Source organism: Staurois parvus, unplaced genomic scaffold (genome assembly GCF_062004578.1).
Source record: "Staurois parvus isolate SC_StPar_1 unplaced genomic scaffold, SC_StPar_1.0 ptg002452l, whole genome shotgun sequence".
NCBI lineage: Eukaryota > Metazoa > Chordata > Amphibia > Anura > Ranidae > Staurois > Staurois parvus.
Window position 1 is genome coordinate 63765 of NW_028320248.1, and position 24825 is coordinate 88589.

Sequence of the window (24825 nt, forward strand, 5' to 3'; positions counted from 1 at the left end):
ATTTCCTCTCCCCTCCTAAAGTGTCCTAAGTTGAGAAGTGATGGAAAATGTCCCCGACATGGCACAGATAGCCAAAAACAAACTATCAAAAACAAAATATCTTTCCAAAAATGAAGACCCCTTTTTTGTTACTTGTAGACCTATTTGTTTTTACTTTTAGACCTGTTTTTATTTGCTTTTAGACCTATTTTTTTTTTTTTTGGTTTTTAGACCTATTTTTATGAGTACAAAAAGAGATCACAAACTTGTATGCAGACTGTAGAAGCCAGCATGAGGTTTGTGTAGACTGTGGTTTTGTAATTGCTGTATTTGTATGAGAAGACTGATCCTACTGGTCTTGTGACGCTGGTGTCCTGGTGTCAGATCCCTGTAGAATGACGGAGCGTTGGTGTTTTGGGTGGGGTTCCTCCATGCTGGTACGCTCATTGTCTTCGGATCAGATCGGAGTGCGTGGGTGAAATAGAGACGGTACATTGTAAGCCACAAACCGGTGATTCAAAAAATCCCAGAACCCGATTGTGAAAATGTACACGATCCCTAAATGTACGGTGAAGTCTCTCCCGAACGTTCGCTTCCTGCTGACAATGTATGAGCAGATGTTCAGTTAATGGGGTTTGCTTACGGGGCGCGTCACAGGGATAATTAGCATTTTATAATTAGGAAAAGCCCGTAGGGAAGTGTAAAGAGAGACAATTGTGCGGAGGAAGCAGCGCGCGACTCGGTGTACGGACTAGAGATCGCCGTCATAGCGGCACGCTTCATGAAATATTACTGGAGTTCCGCTTGTAACCCCCTTTGTGTGATAATTGTGGTGATAAAGACCTTGTCATCATTACTGGGCCAGATAGATAATCCTCGTATATACATCATTTCCGTAATTGGTGCCAGTTCACGCCTGGCTCCGCCCACTTGACAAAGGTGATCTATTATGAGCAAATCATTAATATTGTAAACAATCTTATTTATCCTAAATATTATTTATAGAACATTAACCCTTTTCCAATCTTCCAGCCGGCTGATGCATATAGGTGGTGGCATGGGAGTGGGGGACTTTATTTCTTCCTGCCATGTATATTTACATAGTTTGGTTGAAAGAAGACACAAGTCAGCCAATAAAAAAAAAAAAAAAGACACAAGTCCATCTAGTTCAGCCAATAATAATAACAAAAAAATGATAAAAAAATACCAGCCAATCTAGTGCAGCCCATAAAAAAAATATACAAATCCTACAAATCCAGCTAGTCCAGCCAACAGAAGAAAATTAAAAAAAAGACACTAATTTAGATCTAGTTTAGCCAATAAAAAAATATTATATATATATATATATATATATATATATATATATATATATATGTATGTATATGTATGACACAAATCCATTTAGTTCAACCAATTAAAAAAAAAAAAAAATTATAAAAAAATACAAGTTCATCTAGTGCAGCCAACAGAAGAAAATTAAAAAAAAAAAAGACACAAGATCATCTAGTTTAGCCAATAAAAAATATAATAATAAAAAAAAGTCCATCTAGTGCAGCCAATACAAAAAAAATTATATATATATATATAATTCAAGTCCATGTAGTGCAGCCAATTAAAAAAATACAAATCCATTTAGTCCAGCCAACAGAAGAAAAATTAAAAAACAAAAACACAAGACCAAATTCGGGGTGTTGTTAACGTAACACACACACCCTCAGCGGTTCGTATGAACGGTGTGCGATTCTGATGCGGTGCGGAATTCTATGTGATAATGCTGACCAATCAGAAGCCCTCTAGCCTGAGCTGTCATCCCTGCAAGAAGAGGAAAGAAAGCTGCAGGGATTTCAAATCCCCAGACCTGTGAAGCTACTTTCTCTCCTCCTCTCATTGCAGGGATGACATTACGGGTTAGTCGGCTTCTGATTGGTCGGCACCATCCATGTGATCATGCTGACCAATCAGAAGCCCTCAGGCCAAACCGTCATCCCTGCAAGGAGAGGAGAGAAAGCCGCAGGGATTAAAAAAATCCCCAGACCTGTGAAGCCGCTTTCTCTCCTCTCGTTGCAGGGATGACATTACGGGTTAGTCGGCTTCTGATTGGTCGGCACCATCCATGTGATAATGCTGACCAATCAGAATCCCTCTAGCTCAAGCTGTCATCCCTGCAAGAAGAGGAGAGAAAGGCGCAGGGATTTCAAATCTCTAGACCTGTGAAGCTACTTTCTCTTCTCTCCTCTTGTTGCAGGGATGACATTACGGGCTAGTCGGCTTTTGATTGGTCAACACCGTCCGTGTGATAATGCTGACCAATCAGAAGCCCTCTAGCCCGAGCTGTCATCCCTGCAAGAAGAGGAGAGAAAGCCGCAGAGATTCCTTTGTCTGTTCTCCTACAGCAGAGATTACGGAGCATCTTCCTCCATGGTACAACCCCCACATGCCCACTCTACGCTCAGCATGGGATCGGTGCAGAGACGTTTCCGCACCCCTCCTGTGTGAACTCCAGCTACAACGAGAGGAAACCGTATGTGATTTGGACAGGAACCGCATTCCTGCTTCAACCGCATGTTATTCTTTACGATGCAACTTGTATTTTGCACTTGCGCAGATCACACAGCAAAGTATTGGTTTCTGGGTATCGAGACCATTTTCATGAGTACTCGTAAAAATGCTCGGTATCGGCACTGATGGGTGCACCCCTACATGGCATATCCTGAAACTGATTTGATCTCAGCAGCCATTCTGCAAGGAGGTTAGCAAAAGAACAAGACCCCCCCAGAAGGAGCATTTATAAATCTCTATAGGAAATCACAATCCTGCAAATATTGAGAGGACTATAAAGACTGAAATATTTTATTTGACAATAAAAGGCATAATTATTGCTTGTGATATGGTGGTTACTCGTGATTAAGGCACCGATCGATGTGCAAATTACAGCGATCTAGAACACCTAGGGGTCTGTTTATAAAAAAAGGGCGTAGTTATTCTTCCAGCTCAACTGCATGTACATCCATTCTATGTGAACTAACCAGCTGCTTCGAGAATGGGCAAAATTGGATGTTCCCAAGCTGTTTTCTTTTTTTTTTTTTGGGGGGGGGGGGATTCTTTGGACATTTTGGGCTGTAAGAAAGATGGGCTCATTTGTAACACACATGGTGAATTGGGAAAGTACCACCTTATGGCCACTAGATGGATCCCAGTAAATAAATACGTCTTGGTAAGAAGAGATACAATTGGGGGCGGACTGACCATTCAAGCAGTGCCCGAGGGCCCGGGGTCAGTAGGGGGCCCCATGAAATGCCCCTGGTACCTTTTTCATAGGCTTTTTTGGGTGTGCTTTGAGTGTGGGCAAGGACACAGGGGCCCCATGATCCCCTAATGCCCGGGGGCCCCATGAGTTGTCAGTCCACCCCTGGATACAATGTAACAATTCCAGAGAACTCTGGAGAGTATTACCCGCACTCCCGTAGTAGCAATGGTTACATTTATCTTCGAATCCTCTCCAGTCTTCTCTAGAATTGTTACATTGTATCTCTTTTACTAACCTGTATTGAATAGCTTTGCTCGTCAGCTCCATCCAGTGGACATAAGATGGTACTTTCCCGATTTCCTTATGAATAAACCTGCCTTTCCTAATGCCCCCTAATATTTGAAGAACCAGAATAAAAACAGCTCAAGAACTTTGGATCTTCCTCCTTTCTCATAAATGGTAGCTGGCTGGTTGACACAGAACGAATACACATGCAATGTTGCTGGACGCATAGCTATGTCAATTTTTTTTTAAATAAACGCACCATTTATTTTTCATTCCTCTAAAAGTGGTTATAAACCATTGCGTATACCCGGTGAAGTGACTGGCCGCAGGTGATACACAGAGATAAAACAAATCCTCCTACATAAGTTGTACCTGTTTATCTGCAGTCTTCTCTTCTCTACATCCATTCATATTGGGCAGCACAGTGGCTAAGTGGTTAGTACTTCTGCCTGGCAGTACTAGGGTCATTGGTTTGAATCCCAACCATGGCACCACCTTCTTGGAGTTTGCATGTTCTCCCTGTGCCTGCGTGGGATTCCTCCAGGTACTCCTGTTTCCTCCCACACTCCAAAGACATGCTGGTAGGTTATAAACCATCACGTATAACCAGTAAAGTGATTGGCCGCAGGAGATACATAAAGATAAAACAAATCCTCCTACATAAGTTGTACCTGTTTATCTGCAGTATTCTCTTCTCTATATCCATTCATATTGGGCAGCAAAGTGGCTAAATGGTTAGCACTTCTGCCTGGCAGTACTCGGGTCATTGGTTCAAATCCCAGCCACTGCACCGCCTGCCTGGAGTTTGCATGTTCTTCCTGTGCCTGTGTGGGTTTCCCCCGGGTACTCCAGTTTTCTCCCACACTCCAAAGACATGCTGGTAGGTTAATTGGCTCCTGTCTAAATTGGCCCTACTATGTGTATGTATGAATGTGAGTTAGGGACCTTAGATTGTACGCTCCTCAGGGGCGGGACTGATGGGAATATACAATATATATGTAAAGCGCTGCGTAAATTGACAGCGCTATATATGTACCTGAAATAAAATAAAATGCTAAATTTATACAGCTTGTCTGAGCTCTCAGAAATCAGGGGGCAGGGAGCTGAAGTTACACTCTGAGAGCTGATTGGAGGAAAGGGACACACACCCCCTTCACACGGTAACAGAGCTGAAGCTGTCAATCACAGGCTGTGTGCTGGAGCTCAATACCCTGTCACCTTTTTTCTCTATGTGTCAGGAAAACTTGTCAAAAGGCATTCCTACGGATAGCAGAGGAACAAAGCAGCAGACAGAAATGACACTTGGTGCTCTGGATTGAGACAAGCACACACTATAGAGGGATGTGCTTTGCTCATTTTTCATGTCTGAGCTTTACAGCAACTTTTAAGTTGATGGAAGCTTAACCTGGTTGCCGTGGGTGACAGATATGTTGGCACACCAGTCCTCATCTCGATTCGATGCAATTACTCGATTTGGTAAATCGCGCAGATCTGAGTTTTGACCTCTAGCTGTCCTGCTGTGTGTAATCCTTATCTTTCTCTTGCCTGCTGCTGGCTAGAGGTTCCAGGTAATTCCTCTTTCTTTCAGTTTTCCTCCATCTCAATCCGACCCGCTGACCGCTCTCACATCTGAATGTCGTCAATGTACCTCACCCATCACAGCTATGCAGACCGTACCGATCATGACATACTGACCGTTCATAGCCTGCCTCCTAGTGGGCAGGGTGGGAATCTGCAGGAGGTGTCGGTCTGTGGGGGAGCACAGTCCTTCCTCTCGGTGACCCCGTCCGCCTCTGCAGATCTCATACTCACACGTGAGATGGGCGACAGACTGGCGTTTTCTTATTCACAGTTCTCTGTTTCAGACCGCCTGTTAGTAGGGCCTTACCGCAGCCGGAAAAACTTCAGACCAACAACGTGGGGAAGAAGAAGAGACCCATCGAGGTAAGAAATCTGGAGGGTGGAAGGGTGTCACCGTTGTCTGCACACTGACACAAAATGACCCGAAAATCAGGAAACATTTGCCGTCCAGCATACGGGGTGACCGATTCTTTTTGAATGGCACCCCAATGTACTAAGACAGGGGACTCCACATTGTAAATGTAATAAATATTTGTGCATTGGAAAGAACATTTGTTTTATAAATGAATGCATTCCCCTTACATCGGGGTCACTATCAGGGTACCCCCATTCATTAGGGTCCCCATCGGAGCTGTCCCTTACATTTCAGTTCCTAATGGATTCCCCCCTTACATCAAGGTCCCAATCAGGTGCCCCCCCATACAATAGGCTCCCCATCAGGTCCCCCCTACATCAGGGTTGCTAGCATGGTCCCCCCCATACAATAGGCTCCCCATCAGGGTCCCCCCTTACATTTGAGTTCCCCCTTATATCAGGGTCTCCCCACTCCCTATCCGAGTTCCCCCATACAATAGGCTCCCCATCAGGTCCCCCCTACATCAGGGTCACTAGCAGGGTCCCCCCCATACAATAGGCTCCCCATCAGGGTCCCCCCTTACATTTGAGTTCCCCCTTATATCAGGGTCCCCCCACTCCCTATCCGAGTTCCCCCTTACATTAATGTCCCCATCAGAGTCCCCCCTACATCAGGGTCACTAGCAGGGTCCTCCCCATACAATAGGCTCCCCATCAGAGTCCCCCTTACATTTGAGTTGCCCCTTATATCAGGGTCCCCATCAGGTCCCCCCTACATAAGGCTCCCCCTCATAAAATAGGCTCCCCATCAGGGTCCCCCCTTACATTTGAGTCCCTCCTTATTTCAGGGTCCCCCCCACTCCCTATCCGAGTTCTCTCTTACATTAAGGTCCCCATCAGAGTCCCCCCTACATCAGGGTCACTATCAGGGTCCCCCCATACAATAGGCTCCCCATCAGAGTCCATCCTTACATTTGAGTCTCCTCTTACTCCCTATTGAAGTCCCCCTTTATATTAAGGTCCCCATCAGGTCCCCCCTTACATCAGGCTCCCTACAGAGTTCTCCCCTTACATTTGAGTCCCCCCTTATATCAGGGTCCCCATCAGTCTCTTCCTCCCCCCTTACTACCAGAGTCCCCCTAATATTAAGGTCCTCATCAGGTCCCCCCTTACATCAGGCTCTCCATCAGAGTCCCCCCTGACTACATCAGGGTCACTATAAAGGTCCCCTCATGCTTTAAGGTCCCCATCAGATCCCCCATTACTTCAGGCTCCCCATCAGAGTCCCCTCCTACATCAGGGTCACTATCAGGGTCCCCTCATACTTTAAGGTCCCCATCAGGTCCCCCCTTACATCTGGCTCCCTATCAGAGCCCCCTTATATCAGGGTCCTATTAGAGCCCCACTTTATATCAAGGTCCTATCAGAGCCCCACCTTGCATCAGGGTCCTATCAGAGCCTCCTTATATCAGGGTCCTATCAGAGCCCCACCTTGCATCAGGGTCCCCATCTGACCCCCCCCCCCCCCCTTAATGTCTGGCTCCCTATCAGAGCCCCGTGAACATCAGGATTCCTATCAGAGCCCCCTTATATCAGGGTCCTATCAGAGCCCCACCTTGCATCAGGGTCCTATCAGAGCCCTCCTTACATCAGGGTCCCCATCAGAATCCCCCTTACTAACGTAAGGCTTATAATGTGTAGCAACAAGGCAAGGACTGGGAGCCAGAGCAGGTCAGGAAGGGGGAAGCTGCATTCTCCTGTGAATGCTGGGACAAACACTTTATTGGTTGCTAGGATGCCAGCCGTCGTAGCAACCAACAACAGGCATGATGACTACACAGCAGGGGGGGGACCTGCACTAAGACTGCAGGGTTGAGGGGTAGAAGCAGAGACCATAGGCAATCTCTTCTGAGCTGAATCCTCAAGCTGTGTCAGGATACACCATTGATCCTAGCTGTGGGAAGGAAAAGCTTGTAGAGGGCTGAGTATGGCCAATAGGCCATAGTTAGGGGACCCCTGCACTAGGACAAAACATCTGAGTTGTGGTGCATTGCCAAAAATGATGCATGTTCGATTTGCAGTACATTAGGGTGCATTGGCAGCAATAGGCTAAACGCAAAATGTAAATGAGCCCCAAGCCTTTCAGTCAGGAATATTTTGACGCTGCACCTTTTAAACACAACAGATTGTAATGCCGAAGATTTGCGCTCTCACCAATTGCTCCTCATCATTTGCCCCTCCAGGATCTGGTGCTGGAACTGGTGTTTGGCTATCGGGGTAAAGACTGCAGAAACAACGTTCACTATTTAAATGATGGTGCTGATATCCTGTACCACGCTGCCTCCATTGGGATCCTGTATAATGTCGCTACAGGTAAGTAACCTATGCACTGCGTGTTTGTGGGATGGGTCAGTGAAATGACTTCAGGAAACAAATTAAAAGAAGCCAAAACATCCGCCATGTTCTTTTCTTAAAAGCTTTAATGCAACTTGGATTCAGTCAAAAAGCCAAGTCAACGCATATAGCCCTCCAATGGACCATGCTCCTTCTACTACTACACATATTCACCCAACAGAAGCAAAGTCAAAGAGTCTTTGACTAAGCCCGTGTTGAAGATAAATGTGTGCCTGGTAAAGAGCTGCTGTTACGTATGCCTTTTCAATGGAGGACTTCAAGGCCAATTCTGTTGCATTCGTCTGATATAAGTAAAGTCTGGTGGAGAGCTACTGTATGTGCTTTTTTCCTTTTCTACTCTGACACATTTTTACCCTATAAGGTTCTTAGTCTGGTGGAGAGCTATGTGTTTGTGCTCCTTTTACTCTGACACATTGTTACCTATAGGGGCTTAGTCAAAAAGTCTTTGAGAAAGCCACTGTCAGGAATGGACTCAGCACTGGTGGTGGGACTCACCTGCCGTGTGGGCTGCAGTACCAGGGCTGACCAGCGGGTGCTCTCAACAGCCAGAAGCTCACTCCTGCAATCGGCCAACTCCTGGGGCTGATTGCAGGAGGTGTATTTAAGGAATGGCCAGACCTGCAGTCAGGGCCTTGGTGTATGTTTCCCATGAGCCCCTGTACCTTGTATCCTGTGTTCCTGTTCCTCTGCCTATCTGATTTGTTGCCGACTCTGCATTGTTCCTGACCCTGCTGACCGTCTCCTGTTTAACCCCTGGCTTGCCTGACCATCCTTCTGCCTGATCCTCTGTACCGCGCTGCCCGTGAGTTACTGAACCCGGCTTGTGACCCTGACTATTCTCTGCCTGCTCCTCCGGTACCTCACTGCCCGCACGTTGCTGACCTGGCCTGCCTGACTACACCTGACGCTACCCAGACGATCCATCCATCCCGCACGGATCCAGTCACTACTGTCCAAACCTGGCAGCCCCTTCACATCAGGCTTTCCCCTGGTACATACCCTCGACGGACCCCTCTATAACAGTTGGGTGCACTCAGGGGCCGCGACCTGGTCTCAGTCCTGCGCCAAGTCCATTCCCACCATCAGGGGCTCTGGTGAAAAGGCAGACTGGGGCTTAGACTCCGCGCCCTGGGGAATCCTGTTCTGTGGGTCACTAGAGATCCCACCGGGTGGTGCCTGACAGTACCTTACGGCCCTCCTGACCATTCCACCTCTCCAGCCCTGACTACGCCTGTGTTCCTGAACCCTGCTACTTCCCTGTGTCAGTCCACACATTTCTGGTCACACCCGGATCCCTGACATTACACCAAGGCCCTGACTGCAGGTCTGGCCATTCCTTAAATACACCTCCTGCAATCAGCCCCAGGAGTTGGCTGATTGCAGGAGTGAGCTTCTGGCTGCTGAGATCACCCGCTGGTCAGCCCTGGTACTGCAGCCCACACGGCAGGTGAGTCCCACCACCAGTGCTGAGTCCATTCCTGACAGCCACTGTTGTTGAGAAGTGCATTGGAGAAGTTGCAGGCTCTGGTGGAAAGCTACGGTATATGTTTATGCTCCTTCTAGTCAGACACATTGTTACATAATTGGGACTTAGTCAAAGAGTCTTTGACTGAGCCCCTTTTGGGGGAAAATGTGTTGGAGGAAAAAGAGAAAAGTCTGGTGGAGAGCTAGGTGCCTGTGCTCCTTCTACTCCAACACATTGTTACTCAAAAGGGGCTTAGTCAAAGAGTTTTTGACTAAGCCCTTGTTGAGAAAAAAATGGGTGGGAAAAGTAGAAAAGTCTAGTGGAGAGCTTGGTGCTTGTGCTCCTTCTACTCCGACACATTGTTACCCAACAGGGGCTCAATCAAAGAGTCTTTGACTAAGCCCCAATTGGGGAAAAATGCGTTGGAGTAGGAGAAATGAATGGTGGAGAGTTAGGTGCTTATGCTCCTTCTACTCCAACATAATTTTACCCAATAGGGGCTTAGTCAAAGAGTCTTTGACTAAGCCCCTGTTGGGAAAAAATGCGTTTGAAGAAAAGGAGAAAAGTCTGGTGGAAAGCTAAGTGCTTGTGTTCTTTCCACTCCAATATATTGTTACATAACAGGTCCTTAGTCAAAGAGTTTTTGATTAAGCCCCTGTTGGTGGGGGGGGGGGGATGCTTTGGACGAGAAAGAAGGAGAAAAGTGGCAAAGAGTCTTTGACTGAGCTCCCATTGGCCAAAAAATGTGGCAAATGAGAAGGAACCAGGTCTGGTGGAGAACTATGTGCTTGTGCCCTTTCTACTCCGACACATTGTTACCCAACAGGGGCTCAATCAAAGAGTCTTTGACTGAGCCCTTGTTGAGAGAAAATGGGTGAGAGGAGAAGGAGAAAAGTCTGGTGGAGAGCTTGGTGCTTGTGCTCCTTCTACTCCGACACATTGTTACCCAACAGGGGCTCAATCAAAGAGTCTTTGACTAAGCCCCTGTTGGGGAAAAATGCGTTTGAAGAAAAGGAGAAAAGTCTGGTGGAAAGCTAGGTGCTTGTGCTCTTTCCGCTCCAATATATTGTTACATAACAGGGCCTTGGTCAAAGAGTTTTTGATTAAGCCCCTGTTGGTGGGGGGGGGGGGGGGATGCTTTGGACGAGAAAGAAGGAGAAAAGTGGCAGAGTCTTTGACCTCCCATTGGGCAAAAAATGTGGCAAATGAGAAGGAACCAGATCTGGTGGAGAACTATGTGCTTTTGCCCTTTCTACTCCGACACATTGTTACCCAACAGGGGCTCAATCAAAGAGTCTTTGACTAAGCCCCAATTGGGGAAAAATGCGTTGGAGTAGGAGAAACATCTGGTGGAGAGCTAGGTGCTTATGCTCCTTCTAGTCCAACATAATTTTACCCAATAGGGGCTTAGTCAAAGAGTCTTTGACTAAGCCCCTGTTGAGGAAACCTGCATTTGAAGAAAAGGAGAAAAGTCTGGTGGAAAGCTAGGTGCTTGTGCTCTTTCCACTCCAATATATTGTTACATAACAGGGTCTTAGTCAAAGAGTTTTTGATTAAGCCCCTGTTGGTGGGGGGGGGTGCTTTGGATGAGAAAGAAGAAGAGTGGCAAAGAGTCTTTGACTGAGCCCCCATTGGGCAAAAAATTTGGTAAATGCAAAGGAACCAGGTCTGGTGGAGAGCTATGTGAGACATTGTTACCCTATAGGGGCTTAGTCAAAGAGTCTGAAGTCCTTGTTGGGGGAAAATGTTATGGAGGAGAAGGAGAAAAGTCTGGTGGAGAGATAGGTGCTTGTGCTCCTTCCACTCTGACACATTGTTATGACAAAAGGGGCTTAGTGAAAGCATTTTTGATTAGGCCCCTGATGGGGGGGCAATGTGTTGGAGAAGAAAGAAAAAAGTCTAGTGGAGAGCAATGTGCTTGTTCCTTCTACTCCAGCACATTGATACTCCATAGGGGTCCATAGTCTTGAACAAAGTCCCTGTTGGTGAGAAACGCATTGAAGGAGAAGAAGCATGTTCTAGTGGAGAGCTATGTGCTTGTGCTGTTGGGCCAGTACATGCAGTTGGGGAAAGGTTGAGCCAGAAGACCACATAGAGCGGCCACCTACTGTATGTTTGATCTGGCCTCCGCAGATCCCTTACACCTTCATAATACCAAGTTTGGGCAACACAAATATGGGGCTAGAACCAGTACAACAGCTCAGTGGTCAGCACTGGGGTTCTGGTTTCAAAGAACCACTTCACCTGATAGAAAAAGGATGAATTGATCGATTCAGTAGACCAGGATGTTTTCGCCAGGGCTTTGGAATGTTTACGATTAGTCTGATCCAGCTGGGAGTTCTGTTAAGACCGATGGAGCTCAGCCATAATGTTGGCTTAAGGTGGAGTCAGCCTTTAAAAATAGGGTCTTTCTCATTGCAGGATCGCAGAGTTTTTACCAAGAACACACAGATGACATCTTGTGCCTCACCGTGAACCAACACCCAAAGTTCACCAACATTGTGGCAACTGGCCAAGTAGGTATGTTTGTACATACAGATCAGTCTAACCTGAGCAGAGCACCCGGTGCCAGAGGGGGGATATATGGAGGATTGGTGGGAAGGGGGGATCAAAGTTGGCAAATCGTTAACTATTGTCACATCTGTAGCTATGAGTTTGAAGTATATGTAAGCCCTCAAACACAAATGCTCCTGCGCTTGGGGATGGACTCGATGCAGGCTACAACCACATAAGGAATGTCCTGGAACATGCACACCTTGCTGCCCTCAAATAGACCGGGGGAATCCAAATATACTGAATGGGGAAAGAACAAACTGAGGGCGCACAGGCCTAGTGCATTACCAGAAAAAGTGTTTAATAAGAAATAAAGTATGTGTTGTACTTACAAACAACAATAAAGTCAAGGCACATCATAAAAGAACAGGTTGGTCAACACCGCGCTGAGTAACAGTCCGCAATGGGGAGTGTAGACATCCAATAGACTGACGCGTTTCGAGGACTTGCCTCTTCCTCAGAGCCAACAAGCTCTGGATGTCTATTGGATGTCTAAACTCCCTATTGCGGACTGTTACTCAGTGCGGTGTTGACCCAGCTGTTCTTCTATGATGTGCCTTGACTATATTGTCGTTTGTGAGTACAACACCTATTTTATTTCTTAATAAACACTTTTTATGGCAATGCACTAGGCCTGTGCGCCCTCAGTTTGTTCTTCCTCATTCAGTATATGTAAGCCCTCACCTGGTAAAACAATCCATTCAGTTTAAAATAGGGATGAAAGGCAAAACATTTTTGTATAGATTAAAAAAACAAAAACAAAATAAAAACAAAACATTATAAATACCTTTTTTTTTTTTTTTTAACCACTTGCTCTCTGAAAGATTTACCCCCCATCCCCTTCATGACCAGGCCATTTTTTGCTATACTGTGCTGCACTGATTTAACGGGTAATTGCGCGGTCATACAACACTGTACACCAATTAAATTTATATCTTATTTCATATAAATAGAGCTTTCTTTTGGTGGTATTTGATTACCACCGGGTTTTTTATTTTTTGAGCTATAAAAGACTGAAAATTATTATTAAGATATATATATACACACACTATATTGCCAAAAGTATTGGCCACGCCCTCCCAATCATGTGATTCAGGTGTTCCAATCCCCTCCATGGACACAGGTGTATACAATCAAGCCCCTAGGCATGCAGACTGCTTCTACAAACATTGGTGAAAGAATGGGTCACTCTCAGGAGCTCAGTGACTCCAAGCGTGGTCCCGTGATAGGTGGCCACCTGTGCAATAAGTCCATCCGGGACATTTCCTGGCTACTAAATATTCCACGCTCAACTGTTAGTGGGATTATAACAAAGTGGAAGCAACTGGGAACAACAGCAACTCAGCCCCCAAGTGGTAGGCCACGTCACATGACAGAGCGGGGTCAGTGCATGCTGAAGTGCACAGTGCGCAGAAGTCGCCAACTGTCTGCAGAGTCAATAGCTAAAGACCTCCAAACTTGGTGTGGCCTTCAGATGAGCACAACAACAGGGCGTAGAGAGCTTCATGGAATGGGTTTTCATGGCCGAGCAGCTGCATCCAAGCCTTACATCACCAAGTGCAATGCAAAGCATTGGATGCCGTGGTGTAAAGCACGCCGCCACTGGACTCTAGAGCAGTGGAGACGTGTTCTCTGGAGTGACTAATCATGCATCTCTATCTGGCAATCTGATGGATGTGTCTGGGTTTGGCAGTTGCCAGGAGAACGATACTTGCCTGACTGCATTGTGCCAAGTGTAAAGTTTGGTAGAGGGGGGATTATGGTGTGGGGTTGTTTTTCAGGGGTTGGGCTTGGCCCCCTAGTTCCAGTGAAGGGAACTCTTAAGGCGTCAGCATACCAAGACATTTTGGACAATTTCATGCTCCCAACTTTGTGGGAAGAGTTTGGGGATGGCCCCTTCCTGTTCCAACATGACTGCATACCAGTGCACAAAGCAAGGTCCATAAAGACATGGAGGAGCCAGTTTGGGGTGGAGGAACTTGACTGGCCTGCACAGAGTCCTGACCTCAACCTGAGAGAACACCTTTGGGATGAATTAGAGCGGAGACTGTGAGCCAGGCCTCCTCCCCCGACATCCGTGCCTGACCTGACAAATGTGCTTCTGGAAGAATGGTCCAACCTTCCCATAGACACCCTCCTAAACCTTGTGGACGGCCTTCCCAGAAGAGTTGAAGCTGTTATAGCTGCAAAGGGCGGGGCCAACTCAATATTGGACCCTACGGACTAAGACTGGGGGGCCATTAAAGGTCATGTGCCATTACTTTTGGCAATATACAGTAGTGTGTGTGTGTGAGTGTGTGTGTGTGTGTGTATATACAGTCATGGCCGAAATTGTTGGCACCCTTGATATTTCTCCAGGAAATCATGTATTTCTCACGAAACGTATTGCATTAACACATGTTTTGCTATACACATGTTTATTCCCTTTGTGTGTATTGGGACAAAACAAAAAAAGGGAGGAAAGAAAGCAAATTCGACATAATGTCACACAAACCTCCAAAAATGGGCTGGACAAAAGTATTGGCACCCTTTCACAACTGCGGATAAATAAGAATGTTACAAGCATGTGATGCTCCTGTAAACTCACCTGGGGCAAGTAACAGGTGTGGGCAATATAGAAATCACACCTGAAAGCAGATAAAAAGGAGAGACGTTCACTTAACCTTTGCATTGTGTGTCTGTCTGTGCCACACTAAGCATGGACAACAGAAAGAGGAGACGAGAACTGTCTGAGGACCTGAGAACCAAAATTGTGGCAAAATATCAACAATCTCAAGGTTACAAGTCCATCTCCAGAGAACTAGATTTGCCTTTGTCCACAGTGCGCAACATTATCAAGAAGTTTGCAACCCATGGCACTGTAGCTAATCTCCCTGGTCGTGGACGGATGAGGAAAATTGATGAAAGATTGCAACGCAGAATAGTCCGGATGGTGGATAAGCAGCCCCAAACATGTTCCAAAGACATTCAAGCTGTCCTGCAGGCTCAGGGAGCATCAGTGTCAGCGCGAACTATCCGTCGACATTTAAATGAAATGAAACGCTATGGCAGGAGACCCAGGAGGACCCCACTGCTGACACAGAGACATAAAAAAGCAAGACTACAGTTTGCCAAAATGTACTTGAGTAAGCCAAAAGCCTTCTGGGAAAACGTCTTGTGGACAGATGAGACCAAGATAGAGCTTTTCGGTAAAGCACATCATTCTACTGTTTACCGAAAACGGAATGAGGCCTACAAAGAACAAAACACAGTACCTACGGTAAAATATGGTGGAGGTTCAATGATGTTTTGGGGTTGTTTTGCTGCCTCTGGCACTGGGTGCCTTGACTGTGTGCAAGGCATCATGAAATCTGAGGATTACCAAAGGATTTTGGGTCGCACTGTAGGGCCCAGTGTCAGAAAGCTGGGTTTGCGTCCAAGATCCTGGGTCTTCCAGCAGGACAATGACCCCAAACATACGTCAAAAAGCACTCAGAAATGGATGGCAAAGAAGCGCTGGAGAGTTCTGAAGTGGCCAGCAATGAGCCCAGATCTAAATCCCATTGAACACCTGTGGAGAGATCTTAAAATTGCTGTTGGGAAAAGGTGTCCTTCCAATAAGAGAGACCTGGAGCTGTTTGCAAAGGAAGAGTGGTCCAAAATTCCGGGTGAGAGGTGTCAGAAGCTTATTGATGGTTATAGGAAGCGACTGATTTCAGTTATGTTTTCCAAAGGGTGTGCAACCAAATATTAAGTTAAGGGTGCCAATACTTTTGTCCAGCCCATTTTTGGGGTTTTGTGTGACATTATGTCATATTTGCTTTTCTGCCTCTGTTTTATATTTGTTCCAATACATACAAAGGGAATAAACATGTGTATAGCAAAACATGTGTTAATGCAATACCTTTTTTGTGTGAAATACTTGATTTTCAGGAAAAATATCAAGGGTGCCAACAATTTCGGCCATGACTGTATATATATACAGAGACTTCGTTTTTTTAATTGCTGTAAAACATATTCAATTAAAAAAATAATAATAGTAGTAATATGTTGTGTTTTTCATTATTTCAGGTGATGCCGCTGATATGTCTGGTGAGTATGAATTTATAACATTGGTAATTGCAATTTTTTAAAATGCTCTTTAAATATTCAAATTGATCTCAGTGTAAAAGTTCTTATTGACTTTTGGAGGTCTCTTTATTAAAAAAAAAATGTGCACAAATAATCCCTGTACCCTTTTATATGTATATTTTCTATGATGGTCAGCTCCAACTAGTGGCCAAAATACGGTACCTTCCTGTTTGGGACATTTCAGGAAAATACCACGTTATAGCCGCTAGGTGATTTCAATTCCCAAATCACACCTGAAATCGCACCGGTATGACCAGGCATTAAATGTACGTGCTGTAGCCAGAGACCATGTGATCGAGGGGCTGCCTAGGCATTGGGTAAGAAGAGACTCCTTGGATGTAGCATTTTCTTCATTCATGGTGACAGAGATACCTTTTTTTTTTTTTTGCTCTTCTTTCATATCTGTAAATTTTTCTGTTTTTTTTCCCGTTTAGTCACATGCATACTGGGCGTCTAACCCCTGTGCCACCAATCCCGGCATTTTTTCATACCCTGTTGGGACAGGAGCTTCGCCCCTGTCTACAGCATGTCAAAGTCTATGGCAGGCTGAAATATGTTGCGGTTGGACGCTGTTCCAAGTGCTGTTTGCAGTTAGGTCCCTATGCGTTCGGAGATGCCCAGAATGCAGGTATTCCCCACATGGAAGAAAAATATATATTTTAAATATATTTTTAAAATATTCTTCCTGAATATATTTACATATATTTGAAATATCTTTTAAAATACATTTTACAAATATACTGTATGTCTTTAAAAATACATTTAATCTACATTTTTGGAATGCATGTACAAATCTATGTAAAAATATGTTAAAATGGTATAAAATATATATATATTTTTTAAATTATTTTTCATATATTTAGTAATATATAAAAAAAAATTATTTCAACATGCAGTGTGTATATGTGTGTGTATATATATATATATATTTTGAAATATATTGAATATGGCCAAAATTGTAGTATTTAAAATATATGCCAATATATTTGGGAAGAATATTTTTAAAATATATTTTTCTTCCATGTGGATCTGCACTGCATTTTGTGCCGCCTTTGGTAGATCTCAGTTCTGCTAATCTTCTGAAGCCTCTTTGTGGCCACGTCCTGTCTACATGCATCTAGCAATGACTGTATGGAGTTGTTTTACTGATGCATGCCTCCTGTAGTCGCCATTGGAAGCCCATGTGACAGGGTGACAACACAGGAGCACCAGTGGAAGACGGGGACAGAGCGTTGTCACCTTATAACAAGAAGTGCCTGAAAAAGGACCATCATGACCATCAGGATCAGCAGTGACTATTGGAACCTAAAATTCTGATTTGCAAACATTGAAAATGACTTGAAATAATATTCAAATGTTAAAGATTTTATGAGATTTAGGCCTGTTTCACACGGGCTTCAGCTTGTATAAGAGCAGTGTGAACAGCAAGCTTTGACAAAACATTTGCAGAGCTCTCAAGCTTTGCTGAAGCTTTTAGAGTACCATTTAGCTCCAGTATGTACAGTTGCAAGAAAAAGTATGTGAACCCCTTGGGATTACGTAGAGTTTTGCATGAATTGGGTATAAAATGTGCTCTGAACGTCATCTAAGTCACAACAATAGAAGAACACAGTCTGCTGAACATAATACTACACAAACATTAAATGTTGCCATGGTTTAATTGCACATAACATGTAAACATTTACAGTGCAGGGAGGAAAAAGTATGTGAACCTTTGGACTTAATAACTGGTTGACTCTCCTTTTGCAGCAATAACCTCAACCAAACGTTTCCTGTAGTTGCAGATCAGACCTGCACAACGATCTGGAGTCATTTTGGACCACTCCTCTTCACAAAACTGTTTCAGTGTAGCAATATTCTTGGGATGTCTGGTGTGAATCGCTCTCTTAAGGTCATGCCACAGCATTTCAATCGGGTTGAGGTCAGGACTCTGACTGGGCCACTCCAGAAGGCGTATTCTGTGCTGTTGCAGCCATTGTTTTGTTGAATTACTTGTATGCTTTGGGTCATTGTCCTGTTGCATCACCCATCCTCTGCGGAGCTTCAGTTGGCGGACAGATGGTCGTACATTTTCCTGCAAAATGTCTTGATAAACTCTGGAATTCATTTTCCCATCAATGACAACAATCCGTCCAGGCCCTGAGGCAGCAAAGCAGCCCCAAACCATGATGCTCCCTCCACCATGTTTCACAGTGGGGATGAGGTTTTGATGTTGGTGTGCTGTGCCTTTTTTTCTCCACACATAGTGTTGTGTGTTCTTCCCAAACAACTCAATCTTGGTTTCATCTGTCCACAGTATATTTTGCCAGTAGTGCTGTGGAACATCCAGGTGCTCTTTTGCAAACTTCAAACGTGCTGCAATATTCTTTTTGGACAGCAATGGCTTCCTCCGTGGTGTCCTCCCATGTACTCCATTCTTGTTTAATGTTTTCCTTATTGTAGATGTGTCAACAAAAATGTTAGCATGTGCCAGAGATTTCTGTAGGTCTTTAGCTGACACTCTGGGATTCTTCTTTACCTCATGCAGCATTCTGCGCTGTGCTCTTGCAGTCATTTTTACAGGACGACCATGCCTAGGGAGAGTAGCAACAGTGCTAAACTTTCTCCATTTGTAGACAGTCTGTCTTACCGTGGACACATGAACATCAAGGCTTTTGGAGATACTTTTGTAACCCTTTCCAGCTTCATGCAAGTCAACAATTGATCGTAGGTCTTCTGAGAGCTCTTTTCTGTGAGGCATGGTTCACATCAGACAGTGCTTCTTGAAACCAGTAAACCCAAAACAGGTGTGTGTTTTTTAAGGGCAGGACAGCTGTCAGCAACACATCCAATATCCTCACACTGACTGGAGTCAAAGTTGGCTCACTCTTGGCTCCAATTAGCTCTGGGAGAAGTCATTAAGCTAGGGCCTCACATACTTTTTCCTCCCTGCACTGTGAATGTTTACATGTTATGTGCAATTAAACCATGGCAACATCTAATGTTTGTGTAGTATTATGTTCAGCAGACTGTGTTCTTCTATTGTCGTGACTTAGATGACGTTCAGAGCACATTTTATGCCCAATTCATGCAAAACTCCACGTAATCCCAAGGGGTTCACATACTTTTTCTTGCAACTGTAAATGCTGAACACAGATCCCAATGGGAGGCTGATTGCCACTTTAAGAAAGCTGCTAGCAGGCTTCAGCAGGCTTTGAACAACCATCAAGAAGTGCTGAAGCTTGCTAGCAGCTAGTGGCAATCAGCCTCCCATTGGAATCTGTTTTCAGATAAATGTTGTTACATGGTGATGATTGTGCTAAATAACATTCTTTCTCATGCAGCATCGGCCCCCTCGATACACGTATGGGACGCCATGAGCAAGCAGACTCTCTCGGTAATGCGCTGCTACCATTCTAAGGGGGTGTGCTCGGTTAGTTTCAGCGCCACTGGGAAGTTGCTGCTGTCTGTTGGGCTGGACCCGGAACACACCATCACCATCTGGAAATGGCAGGAAGGTAACAGATCGATGAGGTGGGGAACAAACCTGACAACTCGGGGCCACATTTCTAAATGTAGTCATTTACATTCAGACGCATTCAGTTACATTTAGACTCAAATGGGTTAATTGATTAAAACTGGAGAATGCAAAATCTGGTGCACAGAAACCAATCCGCTTCCAGGTTTTATTGTCAAAGCTGAACAAGCTAAAGTTAGAAGCTGATTGGCTGCCATGCCCAGCTGCTTCAGATTTTGTACACTTCAGTTAAGTGTCATTAAACCCACATCATAAAAAGCGATCAGTAAATGGCGTATTGCACGCTGTTCATACTCACTCAGTCACTACGGGATTCATTTCCTGTATTCTGCCAACAAAAACCTGGTTGATCCTGCTGTTCTCTATCTCCCCCTCCTATCCATGTCCCCAAGGCAGTTGGGGATTTTGCAGAGCAGTGTTGGCAGCTCTGCACATGCTCAGTTTTCATGGAGTTTCTATGCTGAGCATTTCCTCCCGATAACATCTGAGACGCCCATGTGACTATAGAGTCACACATGTGGGCGTATACACATTGGCAAATGAAAGGCCACTCCCTCAACCTCAAAGTGTCATTAAACCCACATCATAAACAACGATCAATAAATGGTGTATCACACGCTGTTCATACTCACTCAGTCACTATGGGACTCATTTTCAGTATTCTGCAAAAAAACTAGTTGATCCTCCTGTTCTGTATCTCCCCCTCCTGTCCATGTCCCCAATGCAATTGGGGATTTTGCAGAGCAGTGTTGGCAGCTCTGCACATGCTCAGTTTTCATGGAGTTTCCATGCTGAGCATAACATCTGACCAGCCCATGCGATTATAGAGTCACACATGTGGGCGTATACACAGTGTTAAATGACAGCCCACTTCCGCCTCCATGTCCACTAGCCAGCTAAATGGATTGAGATAATACATCTTGATTGATAGAGGCTTCACTTTCCTCTTACTCAAAGAAACAGTCTGGAGGGGGCAGGAAACAGCAGAAATCCACCATTGCCAAAAATAATAACTATTGGATTGCAAATGTATATGTGTATGACCAGTAAAACCGTTTATTAATATTATTTGTTTTTAGTCTGTAGACCAAAGGCTGTTTTTGATTTATTTATTTTTTTAAATTAATAACATCATTCCTTGACAGAAACAGAAGGGGTCATGCAAATTAAGTCTCCCCACCACCCTACAGCAGAAATACTGCTACAGGGCGGTAGGGCTGCGCAAAATCATGTGTATATATACGTGATTTGAATTTCTGGGTAGGGGGCGGGTGTGCACACTGCCCTACTCACGCTGTCATTGGCGGCTACAGATGCCGATCACCAGGTCCCAGGCCAGAAATTCCCCAGTTATCGGCTGCACTTTCTTCACACTGTCACAGCGTGAGGAAAGTACTACTGATAACCGGCAATTGTCAGAGGACGTAAGGCACCCATCATCAGTGCCCTGATGATCAATACCCAGCAGTGCCACTCACCAGTGCCGCCCAAAAGTGCCCAGCAGTGCCACCCACCTGTGCCCATCAGTGCCCATCAGTGCCACCCACCTGTGCCCATCAGTGCCTAGTAGTGCCACCCACCTGTGCCCAGCTGTGCCACCCATCAGTGCTGCCCAGCAGTGCTATCCATCAGTGCCCAGCAATGCCGCCAGTCAGTGCCCAGCAGTGCTGGTAGTCAGTGCTGTCAGTGAGTGCCACACATCAGTGCCCATCATTGTTGCATATCAGTGCAGTATCATCAGTGCTGCCTATCAGTGCCCATCAGTGCTGCCTATTAGTGCTCATCATTGCTGCCTATCAGTGCCTATCAGTGAAGCCTCATCAACACACATCAGTGAAGGAGAAAAATTACCTATTTGAAAAAATTTATAATAGAAACAAAGAAAAAAGTTTTTTTTTTTTCAAATTTTGTGCTCTTTTTTTGTTTATAGTGCAAAAAATAAAATGCCCAGCGGCGAGGAAATACCACCAAAAGAAAGCTCTATTTGTGTGAAAAAAAGGATAACAATTTCATATGGGTACAGTGTTGCAGCGCTGAAAGCTGAAAATTGCCTGGTAGGCAAGTGGTTAAATCTGCCTAGCAACAAGAAAAAAAAAGCATCAAAAACGCAATGCAAAACGCAATGCAGAAACGGGTCAAACGCAAACTGCATAGGTGTGAACCTTGCCTTGTGTATGGGCTGTACTATGCAATGCAATGAATGGCAATGCAACACAGGGCCCATGGAGCAGGTTCATCGCTGTGTGTTGTGGCATTCATGCGCATGTTTTAGCCCTCGGATGCATTGAAACCGCAGGAAAAAAACATGACGATTGGCACCAGGTCAGCAACTGCAGTCCATGTATTCTTTTCATGACAGATCCCCGTTGGCGTGCTCAGGTACACACACCAACCAGAAAGACCTCTCCATACACACAAACACCCCACACATATAGATTTATATATGACTCGCACTTAGTGATACTAAACCCGCACCAGTAACATCAGTCTGTAGATGTAGTAACACATGCTTGTTATACTCACTGTGGAACCTAAGGGGTTAATCCTCTGCAATGTGTCAAAAGGCTGTTTGATCCTGTCTTCTCTGATCCTCCTCTTCTTCTACTGTCACCAATCCATCTGCAGATAGTACAGAGCCTTGGGGGCAAGCTGCACATGCTCAGTTTGGTGTGTATTGCTAGAGAGGTTTTTTTTTTCTTGGGGGAGTGCATGTGATCAGCACAGGACCAATTACCACTGTCCAGGTAGAGGTCAGGGGTTCTGTATCCTCCTAGAGCAAACCCCTTCTACAAGCTATAACCAGTGCTCTGCTGGACACAGATAGAAGTCACTAGACCGCTATACACTGCTGATGAGAAAAGGTATTTAGCAGTTTATATTTACTAAAATAATTACATTTCCATGTTCTGTGTACTGTGGGAGACCAGATATAGTGAATGCAGGGTCCAGGGAGACCAGATATAGTGAATGCTGGGTCCGGGGAGATCGGATATAGTGAATGCAGGGTCCGGGGAGAGCGGATATAGTGATTGCAGGGTCCAGCGGGAGCAGATATAGTGAATGCAGGGTCCTGGGAGACCAGATATAGTGAATGCAGGGTACGGGGAGATCAGATATAGAGAATGCAGGGTCCGGGGAGAGCGGATATAGTGAATGCAGGGTCCGGGGAGAGCTGATATAGTGATTGCAGGGTCCAGCGGGAGCAGATATAGTGAATGCAGGGTCCGGGGAGACCAGATATAGTGAATGCAGGGTCCGGGGAGACCAGATATAGTGAATGCGGGGTCCGGGGAGACCAGATATAGAGAATGCAGGGTCCAGGGAGAGCGGATATAGTGAATGCAGGGTCCGGGGAGAGCGATATAGTGAATGCAGGGTCCGGGAGACCAGATATAGTGAATGCAGGGTCCGGGGAGACCGGATATAGTGAATGCAGGGTCCAGGGAGACCGGATATAGTGAATGCAGGGTCCGGGGAGAGCGGATATAGTGAATGCAGGGTCTACGGAGAGCAGATATAGTAAATGCAGGGTCCGAGGAGAGGGGATATAGTGAATGCAGGGTCTACGGAGACCGGATATAGTGAATGAGGGGTCCAGGGAGAGCGGATATAGTGAATGCGGGGTCCGGGGAGAGCGGATATAGTGAATGCAGGGTCCGGGGAGACCGGATATAGTGAATGCAGGGTCCGGGGAGACCGGATATAGTGAATGCAGGGTCCGGGGAGAGCGGATATAGTGAATGCAGGGTCTACGGAGAGCGGATATAGTGAATGCAGGGTCCGGGGAGAGCGGATATAGTGAATGCAGGGTCTACGGAGACCGGATATAGTGAATGAGGGGTCCAGGGAGAGCGGATATAGTGAATGCGGGGTCCGGGGAGAGCGGATATAGTGAATGCGGGGTTCGGGGAGAGCGGATATAGTAAATGCAGGGTCCGGGGAGAGCGGATATAGTGAATGCAGGGTCCGGGGAGAGCGGATATAGTGAATGCGGGGTCCGGGGAGAGCGGATATAGTGAATGCAGGGTCCGGGGAGAGCGGATATAGTGAATGCGGGGTCCCGGGAGAGCGGATATACAGGGATATACAGGGTCCTTGGTTTATTAACACTTTTAGGGCCGGCTGCATTTTTTCTGCACAGAACTGTACTGGAACGTGGTAAAATGCATTAAACATGCACTGGAACGCACTGGAATGCACCAAAACACATCAAAAACACACCATAACGCTCATGTCCCTATTTAAATTGAAGAAAAAGAGAGGGCAAAAAATGAACTGGAATGCGTCAAACGCATCAAAAATGCACATCCGGAACATATCTGGACTGCGTTTCTATAGTGTGAACCGCTCCTAAAAGCTGCTGTGCCCATTCTGTTTCCACGATCCTCCGCAGGTGCCAAAATTGCCAGCAAAGTTGGCCACAACCAGCGAATCTTTGTGGCAGAGTTCCGGCCGGACTCGGACACCCAGTTTGTGTCGGTAGGGGTGAAGCATGTACGGTTCTGGACCTTGGCGGGGAGAGCGCTGCTGAGTAAGAAGGGGATGCTGAGCTCCATCGAGGATGCCCGCATGCAGACCATGTTGGCCGTGGCGTTCGGCGCGGTGAGTACCTGTTCTTGGACAAATATACAGCTCTGCGCCATCATGTTCTAGATATAACACTCAGATGGGAGTTACTTAAGGCTCCATTCACACGTGTGGGACTTCAAAATTGTGCAATTTTCATTGCGCCTTTACAGTGCGACTTTGGCGTGACTTTGTGCAAGCATGATTGTGTGCTGTACAATTTTATTCATCAATAAAACATAAGAAATACACTCACGTTCCAGAGGTCTATTTTGCATCAGGTATGATGAAGATCCTGTGATGTGCTGATTAGACACTAGATGGCAGTATCATCTGAGCAGCAGAGTCCTGCACATGCTCAAACCAGACCCCATCCGTATTGTAATGCAAGGCAAAGCACGGGGCCACTTTGTGAATGCTATTGCTTGTTGTAATGTCGTTCCAAGAGCCGTTTGTAGAGTACTACAAGCTGCTATCCTGATGAATGGCAACGTTGTGACGTCATCTGCACACTCCTCGCTGATGCGTTTCATCACTAGTCACGTGACTTTATCAAGGGGATATGAGGTATCCCCTTGATAGAGGGGGTACGAGGTATCAGAAAAGGGGGGATGTGAAAAGAAATTCACAAGAAAAAGCGCTTACATAAAGGACAGAAAGTGATACCCAAAAATTATCAAAAATTATGCTTTATTGCAAATTTTGCACATATTTAGACATTAAGGTAAATACTACAGTTAGCCATCACCACAA

General features: G+C 45.5%; 1 protein-coding gene across 1 annotated transcript in view; it reads left to right on the plus strand.

Moving 5' to 3' along the window:
* LOC149430862 (echinoderm microtubule-associated protein-like 5) overlaps positions 1–24825 on the plus strand; it is a gene marked incomplete at its 5' end in the record, with an annotated part of 106530 nt that overhangs the window by 63760 nt on the left and 17945 nt on the right. The window contains 7 exons of the mRNA XM_089665982.1: positions 5071–5079; positions 5377–5455; positions 7690–7819; positions 11748–11846; positions 15930–15950; positions 19313–19486; positions 23900–24108. Coding sequence (XP_089522108.1) covers positions 5071–5079; positions 5377–5455; positions 7690–7819; positions 11748–11846; positions 15930–15950; positions 19313–19486; positions 23900–24108 — 721 coding nt within the window. The remainder of the gene's footprint in view (positions 1–5070; positions 5080–5376; positions 5456–7689; positions 7820–11747; positions 11847–15929; positions 15951–19312; positions 19487–23899; positions 24109–24825) is intronic.